The 10,368-nt window shown below is 31.2% G+C and overlaps 1 protein-coding gene across 1 annotated transcript; it reads left to right on the plus strand.

The window, feature by feature from the left end:
* The first annotated feature begins 233 nt into the window (after positions 1 to 233).
* LOC105343588 (zinc metalloproteinase nas-24-like) lies at positions 234 to 8,938 on the plus strand. The gene is made up of 17 exons (XM_011451002.4): positions 234 to 336; positions 1,047 to 1,124; positions 1,661 to 1,741; positions 1,856 to 1,952; positions 2,098 to 2,236; positions 2,328 to 2,397; positions 2,476 to 2,667; positions 2,859 to 2,991; positions 3,163 to 3,285; positions 4,037 to 4,134; positions 4,233 to 4,354; positions 6,034 to 6,179; positions 6,634 to 6,750; positions 7,029 to 7,123; positions 7,615 to 7,741; positions 8,031 to 8,224; positions 8,677 to 8,938. Exons 3-17 carry the CDS (start codon positions 1,709 to 1,711, stop codon positions 8,755 to 8,757), a joined length of 1,767 nt encoding a protein of 588 aa, XP_011449304.3. The 5' UTR covers positions 234 to 336; positions 1,047 to 1,124; positions 1,661 to 1,708; the 3' UTR covers positions 8,758 to 8,938.
* Positions 8,939 to 10,368: the final 1,430 nt, after the last annotated feature.

Raw genomic sequence — 10,368 nt, forward strand, 5'->3', positions numbered from 1 at the left:
TTCCATATGAACCAAACATTTAAAAAAAATAAGTAACAGAAATCATCATTTATTTTTTTAAATGTTTTTAGCGAAGAATTATAATCAAATAACTCGAAATAACTCGAAAAATTAAATTAATCACCTTATATGTTGTACGATACATGCCTTATACAGTATATGGTAAAAATCCTTTATAGTACTTTTTTTGGTTACAAGTTTTACATATTTAATTCAACGATACTTACAGATGAAATAGAGAAACTGTTACATTTTCTTGAAACAAGAATAATTGAAAACCCACATAGTCATTCTGATAATGTGCATCGCCATCTGAGGAAAGAAAACTTAGACAAGGTCAGATGCTCTCTCTCTCTCTCTCTCTCTCTCTCTCTCTCTCTCTCTCTCTCTCTCTCTCTCTCTCTCTCTCTCTCTCTCTCTCTCTCTCTCTCTCTCCATATGAGTTGATTGGTAACTCTTTGATACATAAAGAAAGAAAATTTTTTCAAATATGTATATTATTTGTCTAATTTGTTTGCTTAATCTTCAAAGGGAATTAAACACGAATTCAGCTCAACATTTATGTTTTATTCTTTATTTTACAATTCTAGACTTTATAATGGAACGATAAGTGAAATTTTTGCGCTTAAAATTGAGCCGATATCTATTTAAAACGCTTATCTATCAGAAGGAAATGATAAACAATCGTTAACAATTTTAACAAAAAAAGACTTTGAATCTAAAGGCAAAAGTTTAAAAAAAAACCCGCTAAAGAGGCAACACTTTAGAAAAACACAAAGCAGACCCAATTTAAAAGCCAACTTATTCTTATCAAAATTAATGGTATAAAAATAGAATTGTACAAATGCAATTAACAGTGTCTTGATACAAAATTGTCAACTACAAATTTCAGTCGTCATAATATGTTTTATGACTGACTGAAATTTTGACGCAAGTCTGAAATTGCATCATGATCCCGAGGCTGCAATTTAAAAAAACCCAGAAGTTTTGAACTCTAGGCATACTTTTCGTAAACCCAAATCAAAAACAGATAATATATTCAACAGGACGAGTTGGATATAAACTCACTAGCCCAAGACTACGCAGAACGACAGACAGATTACCTGCCCGATGGTCCACACAAGGTAAGTACAAGTAGTACAAGTAGTGAGTGAAACAACGTAGAATGAACTGGAACTGGCTCCAGGATCATCAAGCAAACTTTAACCTACGTCAAAAATTGTAAAATGTCTTTATGTCTCTCGATTGAAATTACTGAAAAAAGAAATGCAATTAACAGTGTCTTGATACAAAAATTGTCAACTACAAATTTCAATCGTCAAATTATGATAAACAATCGTTTTATGACAGACTGAAATTTTGACGCACGTCTAAAATTGCATCATGATCCTTAGGCTGCAATTTTAAAAAACAGAAGTTTTGAACTCTAGGCATACTTTTCGTAAAACCATGCTAAAACCAAATCAACAACAGATGATGGCATGTTACATAATTAAACAATCAATTTTACTCCTATTTGGACAAATTACTTCCATATTGTAAGAAAATAAAATAAGATTTAAGATAAAAATTGATAAAAGTGGTAACAGATACATGTATATGAAATAAATCAATATATTGACCACTTTTTAACGATATTAAATGTTTTTAATCTTTCAAGCCAAGAAACCTTAATAGACAGAAAAAGGGTCAAGAGGTGGCAAACGAAATGGATGTGCACAAAGCTTTCAACCAATTACGGGTATTTCCTTTTCACTTCAGTATTAAAAAAGTAAAATGTCAATAGTCAGAATAAATTTATAGATCAAAAATGATATAACATATGTGTAAACTACTAACTTGTGATTGATTTTAGCTACCTACCAGTCAGAGCAAAAGGACCTTCCAAATCGACTATGAATGGAGGTGGCCTAACAGAACCATTCAATACGCTATTGACTACGCTTCCTTTCGTATGTATTTTTACATATACGTATGTCGTGTTCAACCCGTTTTAATAAAACAAAATACGTTTTTCTGAAAGGAAAGTGAAGCACCATACAAAGAACTTTGTATATGAGTTTTCTCTATTTGACTCACCTAGCTATTGTACTTTAGACCCCAACCAGGCGTCAGCAGATAGTAAGATCAAGTCCACTCTGGCCCTGATGGAGCAGGCAACATGCATCCGTTGGGAGGAGGTGACTGACCCAAACTACCCATACCACCACATCAACTTCTACGGAAACACGACTTCGTGAGCGGGGGAAACCCTCAGTGGAATTACTGCATTATGATGCATGTGCTTTTGTTCCAAAATTAAAGCTAAGATTCATTTAATATTCCAGATGTGCTTCCTACGTTGGTTATATTAGAGCCGTTGGTCAAAAGATCTGGCTGGGACCAGGGTGTTTATGGGTAATTGCCGCATTAACTGTTTATCCTTGCCACTCCCTATTAATTAGCATGTTTGACCTACTTCATTGACATTTTTAGACTTCAGTAATCCTCCACGAAATTCTACATGCCCTTGGAGCATGGCACGAGCAAGAGAGGCCCGACAGACAGGGTAACATCAATGTTTTGTTTGAAAACATCGCCCCTTATGCCGTATACAACTTTGCCTGGAAACACACCCATGAATATGGACCGTATGACCTTGGATCGGTTCTGCAATACGGTTTGTCGGTATGTCGAAACGAAAGAATATATACGAGAAAAATTTGTTCTGTGTGTACTGATTCTCAGATGTGTATTCCAGTAAATCTTATATACCACGATGAAATATGATTTGGTTTAACTTCATTAATATTTTTATACTATAAACCATCGACTGAAAAGAGAAAAGTTGTCCTGTTATCTATTTTTTTTCATAATAGAGCTTTGCAAAACAGTCTGGACTGGCATCAATGAGTATTTCGGACACTGATCTGGAATATCTAATTTCAAACACCAAGGAAGATTTATCCTTTTACGACAAATACAGGGTGAATCAGTATTATGATTGTCCTGGTAAGAACTTCTCTTTACATTCCTTATTAATAAAGACACATTTATTGAAAATATAATTCGAATCAAAACAAAACAATATTCTTTGTGAATAAAGGAATAGTCCCAAATTATTGATGTTTCGGGTTAAAAGGTAAATTACATTCCCTTGATTATGAAATTATAAATTTCTAGCAACTTGTTCACTGACGTGTCTTAATGGTGGATTTGAGAAGATGAATTCTGACGGTGACTGTTCCTGTGAGTGCCCGGATGGACTGACAGGATCAAATTGCTCTCAGGTGGACACTTCAGCAGGTGAGTAGAAGGCGGGTGATCGATCGGAAAAGGTACATGTAGATAAAAGTCGTATTTGACGCATAGTATAAATTTTATATACTAATTGAGAACTTTATAATATGGTATAAATGGGAGTTTTTTAAATTTTAAGAATATTAAAAAAATATATAAATTACCATGGAAATTTTTAAAAATCGAACAAACTTTGTGCCAAGCAGTCCATTTTATTAAAAATGTATCGATTCTTAAGAATTAATAGCATTATCTTATTTTGGAGTATTACCTTACTATTTCAAAATAAGCAACATATATTAAAATAGACCAAAGTATCACATATTGAGCATTTTTTCTTTAAGTTAGAAATATAATGATCTGTGCCTGGCCTTAGTTAATGAATAAGATTTAAATCAAATTTGATCAAATTGATAGCAGCACTAGGTAAATTAATCTATTTGGTTTGATTAAAATTTTATGTTCTTTTAAAAACAAATACGAGAGAACTCCTAAATCATTATTCCAAAAAACATCCAAGGAATGGCTGTTAATCCTTTGATAAACATTTTCGAATATAAAAAGTGTTCAAAGATGAACACAATACATTTCATCGGATGTTTTAGTTGGAAAATTTAGATTCAAAAATTCCAATAAAAATGTGAAATAAAATATTTATTTAAACGAGAGAATTTAGTATTTTAATACCTTTAATATATTTTCCTATATTATATGAATAGAAAACTTATTATACAAATACATTCTTTAATATCATCAGGATGTGGAGAAATCATCGATTTGACATCACCAGGATCGTCCCAGATTATTGAGATGACGTCATACAACACCGATCTACTCTGTACATGGCTTATTAAGGTAAAATTGACCAGTATACCCCAATTACAGATTAGGAGTTTGGCTAGGATTAAAAAACTTTGCATTTATACTTTTTACTTATGTGATTTTATTTAAAGACTCCCACTGATACAACTATCAAAGCTACGGTGGAGTCTCTTGACCTTCCATACAGTACAAACAACAACTGCTATCACTTCCTGATTTTCAAGGACTATCTGATTGGAGAACCGGGAAAACAGTACGTCATATATCATACAGCCCATACACGAGAGCAAGGTTGTTTGTATACAAATATTTTAAAAGTTTTGACTTAAAAAAAACAACATCAGAAATTATTACAGATAACTCGTTTTACTTAAGGATGACGTTTACTCAGAATGAAAAAAAAATCCACTGATGATAATGAAAAACCATCTATTGTGTGTTATAGACCTTTGCTTGTATTGTTATTTTTCATTTTCAGAAAAGTAGGTCAATGACCTACTTTTTGAGTTAATGGCCATTGAATATTAATTGAAAATTCAAGAAAATTCCCATAAAATTTTACACTACGATTGAGATTTTCTTAATTATAAAAATATTACAAATAATTAAACACTTTAAAAAATAAGATACAGTTTACGAATGGTAGTGGCACTAAATAAGTACACAACATTAAGATTTCAGCATCAATTTTTAAAAATAATTCAATCCGAATTTCCTCTATCAGTTTTCAAATCCCTACCCATTTTTGATTCAATTTTACAAAAAATTGAATGATGATAATACAAAAACATTCATGATATTGAACTACTTATATTGACCTTATTCTGTTGGCACAAAATTTATATGAGGTCAATGATCAAAATTTTGAGATATGATGTCTTTTATCTTTTTTAAGCATTTTTCAATATTATTATTATTCGTGCAATAAGATTATCTTAATGAATAACTGAGGTAAAATCAAAGAAAAATATGCAAAATTACGTAGAATTAAATATAAAATCCTAACTTTTAATATTAGACTACTGCCAAAAAACTTTTAGCAGAAAACAAAATCTGCAAAATTTAGTCCGAATTTCCTCTGTTTGGCTAAACGTCAATTTTTGTTTGAGTATAATTCCATAATAAAGTAAAACTATTGAATGTTTTGTCAATAATAATTCATTTCATAAATACTTTTTGTGTTTAGAACAAATTTTACTCATTACATAGAACTTTTTAACAATCGGAATTTGAGAACTCAAACCCTGAGTAAATAACACCCTTAACAAAGTTTTAATGTTTTCTCCTTCAAACTGTTACCTCAGGAAAGTTCATAGATCCTAAATAACGGATTTAGAATACTAATTAAGTAAATAATCTTTCAAAACCCCCTGAATAGTGCTTTATTTTCATTACCATTTTATAATAAAATGACAAAAAATGGTTTGGTTTTTAAATTTCTGTTAGCTATATTTTTGTGGGGGAAACCCGTTAAGATGTTTAAATTGGAACAAAATTGAATTACTGTCGTTCTGTGCAAAAATTGATCTGCTCTATATTCCAAAAAGAGAAATTTTTCTTCTGACAAAAATTAATGATTTTTTCAAATCTTATTTATCATTAATGTTTTAGTTACATGCAGACTTATCATACCAGTAGGTTTTGGCAGCAAAATAAAATTATTTAAAAAAAATACAGCTCATATTGCTTTAAGAAACCACAATTATAAAATTAAAATTTTTAAAATCAACATCTGGTAACATTTTAAAATTTCAAGTGTATTACTTTGTGATATAAAAGAGAATGAAATAGCAATGGTAATAAAAACTCAGAAAATTTCCATTCTTTTGAATCATTAAAGCCTCACCTTGTATGATGATGTAAATATTGAGAGAATCAATATAAAATTGTAGAGGCTATACAACATTTAACTTATGAACTTTTGTTTGGTAGGGCTTGTGGCGATACCCCTGGTGCTGTGTACTCCAAGGATATCCATGGTAACCACAATATGATGATGATTCAATTTGACAGCGCGTCATATCCTGACATTACACCTGGTGCAGGGTTCCGTGTAAAAGTAGAGGCGGTTCCGTCGGGTAAGTTAATCTTCCGACCCTTCAATGACGATATTTATGTTCATCGAAAGTATCACAAACATCCTGAATTTCACAGTGCAACGTATATTAATTTCAGAAAATAGATAAATCATCGTATATATTCTATTTCATCTCGCATACATTTATTGAAGATATGTACGTGCATTTACTAATTATCAATATGCAGTTCCATCGATAGTAAATGAGAATAAATAGAAATGAACATTATAGTAATTACAATATATACTTTAGATTCCGTTACATAATAATTCAACTAAGTTGTAGGATTTCCAGTAACACTGTCCTTAGCTTATACGTTTACATACGGGAGTAGTTTCCCCTAGCACATGTAATTTTTTTTTTACATAGCCGTTATATTTTCAATTTTTTTTTATAATTCTTATGTATAATTTTTCAACTTGTATCATATAATGTTACTGATATTGTAACACAGGTTGTTACAGCAACCCTTGCAAGTTTGGAGCCACGTGTCAGGAGGGTAGTTCTGTTGACCAATACACGTGTACTTGTTCTGAGGGGTTCTCTGGACAAAATTGTGATGAAGTCACGGGTAAAAATTGGTTTTAAAAAAATAGTATACCAATACGAAACATTTAACCTAAACAATCACTATATTTTTAACATATTAAGAATCATATCTAAACACTGATACAAATAAAGAAACAACAATAAATGAGTAAATTCACGTTATATGATATATATGCCATGATATAGAGTTGAGTATACTTTGTAAAATAATGGTGAAATGTATTCAATAATGAGAATTTTCCTTATAAAGGAAAATTTAAAAAAATGATAACGTAAGTTATGCCACATTCTTGCTTTCAGCGAGTGCAACCGTTAGATCTACCTTTGAGAAGGACTATGCTGGAAGTATTTTTCAACAGGATCCTACGTCTGCCTTTTGGTGGAGCATTCTTTCGGTAAAACTTGAACATATATTTGTAGATAAATTGAACAAAGTATTGTGTAACATTTTTACATATCATAATAAAATTCATGAAACATGCTAAACAAAGTTTCATATAAATACCGATACTTTCTGAACAAAAGCTTGAGGAGTTACATTTAAATGACTAAATAATGAGTCGAAAAAAGTTCATCATTCATAGACCAAAAAACTACACTGCGTTCACAAATTTAAACCTAAAAAATCTAATTTGTAATCAAGTGATCACAAAAGTAAAAATCAGTAACAGTCTGTTTAATAATCAAATTTCACATCTGTATTTGAATTCACCAATCTTTTTTTTGTCTCGAGGTGGAAAATACTAAGAAAATTTACGAAGACAATATCACTTTTCTAATAGATAATTCAACACGCCAAAATAACCAAAATACTGTTTGGTGTTTAATATGTATATTTGATTATTAACCTATCTGTTAATTTGCATGAGTTGATTTTCCGGTGCAGAACTACAACTTTGATGGCACCACGGTCTTCCCTAACTCTGGTCAGTTGTTCGCCGTCATGGTACCATACCTGAGGGTCTTTTACCTGTACACAACGACCACAGTACGCACCGAGGCCAAATTCGAAGGTAAAGCCACGCAGTGCATTTAGTGTCTCTGTATTTTATCTAACTTTTTATTTTTTATTAAATGTTTAGATACAGGGAAAACTATGTTTCTGTTGGTCAACAAAACTACTTTCTCATACATCATAAGATAAAAAAAAATGAATCCTGTTTATAAATGAAATAAACAATATTTCATTCTCTATATAATTCAACAGCAATACTTATAATAAAATGAAATACGGATAAGCACGTGTTTCATTTAGATACAGTATATTTCAAATTGTAAAAGTTTAATTGATTTGATCCACAGCTGCTGAGAGATGCCTGAACATGACGTACATCATGGACAACAAGACTAACGCTAACTGGCCGCAGTACTACACCAAGATACTGGTGACCGTGCTGGACGGGGAGACTGTCCTTAACGAGTACACCTACTCTAACCACACGGACACCATGTGGCGCTACGCTCTGGTAGACCTTCCCGCCGTCAACGATCTAAAGGTCAGCTGTTATTCATGATTTAATAAATGAAATAACTGCTGAAATGTCATAAATTTCTTTATTGCATATAAACCAACGTTATGAATAATAATTTTATAATTTTATTGCTTCTGCTTTAGGGGATGTTAAATATAAATGTAACCTTTAAATAGGATTGTATTTGAAGTAAAGATAGGACAAACATTAACCACTTATTAATATACATGGTATAGCCAAAACTTTTACTTCAGGAGAATTAAGTCAAATTTCCTGGTTGATAATTATAGGAACTGATAGGTACTAGGTCAAACCTTTAATGCATGGCTGGCGGGGAAGGGTACGTTTATTGACCATACAAACAGCAAATTTTACCTAACCCAAAAAGACTAATTTTTATGTATGGAAAATAACAAGTCTTGTCATCAAGATAAACAGAATGAAGTGATATTTGTTGAAATGTTGTTTATTCATAGGTCGAAATAACCGGAGTGTATGGATGGAACACTTTTGGAATGGATGATCTAGTTATATTCCCTGGTCCCTGTGGTGTTTAATCCGAAACTTAACTGGTTTTATCTCCTGTAGACAACATGGACATCTCTGGCAGCCATCTTTACTTTTAGTACAAAGGTTAATCTGCCTTTTAATTTTTGTTATACCAGTACTTATGATTAGGTTTTTATATACATTCATAAAATTTTGACTTTTCTTTAAAAAAAAGTTGTGTTATATTAATTGAAAAATTGTTATTTATACATGTACTTAAAATCTATCATTGTATTAAAATAGATTTATGATTGACTTGTATTTGATTCTTTTGTGCAATTATACTTTTGAAAAGTCGTCAGAGTATGTGAGTTTGTATACTGCAGATGTCAAAAGACGTTATCTGGAAAATACTGTCAATTTACAGAGAGAGAGAGAGAGAGAGAGCGAAATAGAGAGTATTTGTCAAACTAATTTACTGAATACGCACAATCACACACCAAGAGACCCCGGCTTTCAGTAGTTGATCAGCACTTTGATTAGGTTTTAGCCAGCCTAGAATCTATCACGTGGAATCTATGTCTAAGTAATGTGTATATAAGGAAAACTAACTCTTGCACTTATCCTTGAAAGATTATAATAAATAGTTTTGGTTACATGATGATTTTGACTGGGGTATATTGCTACAAAATGTAACCAATATTCACTCTAGACCCACCTATTGCACTAAAATAAAAACAATTAACATAATTCTAATGCGTTCTTAGCTAAATTGGTACATGTATCATTTATTGTTGACACTTAATTTATTATTTATATCGAGTTTGTTCATATTTTGATAAATTCAAATACCCTGCCAATGGGACTCGCATGTGACTGTTTCATTAAATGATAAAGGATGTAATAGCATGGCAAATTTATTTGTCTTTATTTTAAACAACATACAAAACATACAAGATTTATTTAACTCATTGACAAGTACAAAATAGATTTTTTATGATGAATGCATTTGTTATTCCTTCTTTAAGAGAACGATCTGTTATTGTAATAAACGCAATATATTTGAACAGAAAGTATTTGCCATTTTTATTTTCGAGCATGTTATAGATTTGTAGGTGCGCTCAGCCACTATAGTTTTCCCAGTGTATTTCCAAACTGAAACTATACCATTATTTACTTTAAAAAAAATACTTTTTCCGATTCAAAGATTTATCTTTTAACTCTATCTCGTGATGTTTAAACAGGTCGAGTTGTAAACCTTTACCCACAAGGTCATTGCATGTTTGTTATGTAAGGGGATAATGTCGTTAGATTTCGACTGGGTATTCATAAGACCCATGTTAAGAAGTTAAAAACGCAATCTGTGTCTGCATCTCGTGGGAATAAGTAAATCATGTTTCTTTCTTCCTTTATTTTTGGGTTTGCTTAAAACATATTTTAAATCCATATTTACTTGCCCTTTTTATCAAATTTCATTAGTGTAAAGTTTAACCGATACAGGTAATAATGCGAACGCCAAATCTTTTAATTCAATCATTGTATTAATAACGTAGTTCAACCCAGAGGTTTTAGTTGTTATTGTCCCTTTCATTACATTAACTTTTATTACCCATATTTAAACCTATATTTAAAGCTTCAGTTTATTGAAATCATTCAACGTAATGAAAGTTTTAATGCAC

Source organism: Magallana gigas, chromosome 3 (genome assembly GCF_963853765.1).
Source record: "Magallana gigas chromosome 3, xbMagGiga1.1, whole genome shotgun sequence".
Taxonomy (NCBI): Eukaryota; Metazoa; Mollusca; class Bivalvia; order Ostreida; family Ostreidae; genus Magallana; species Magallana gigas.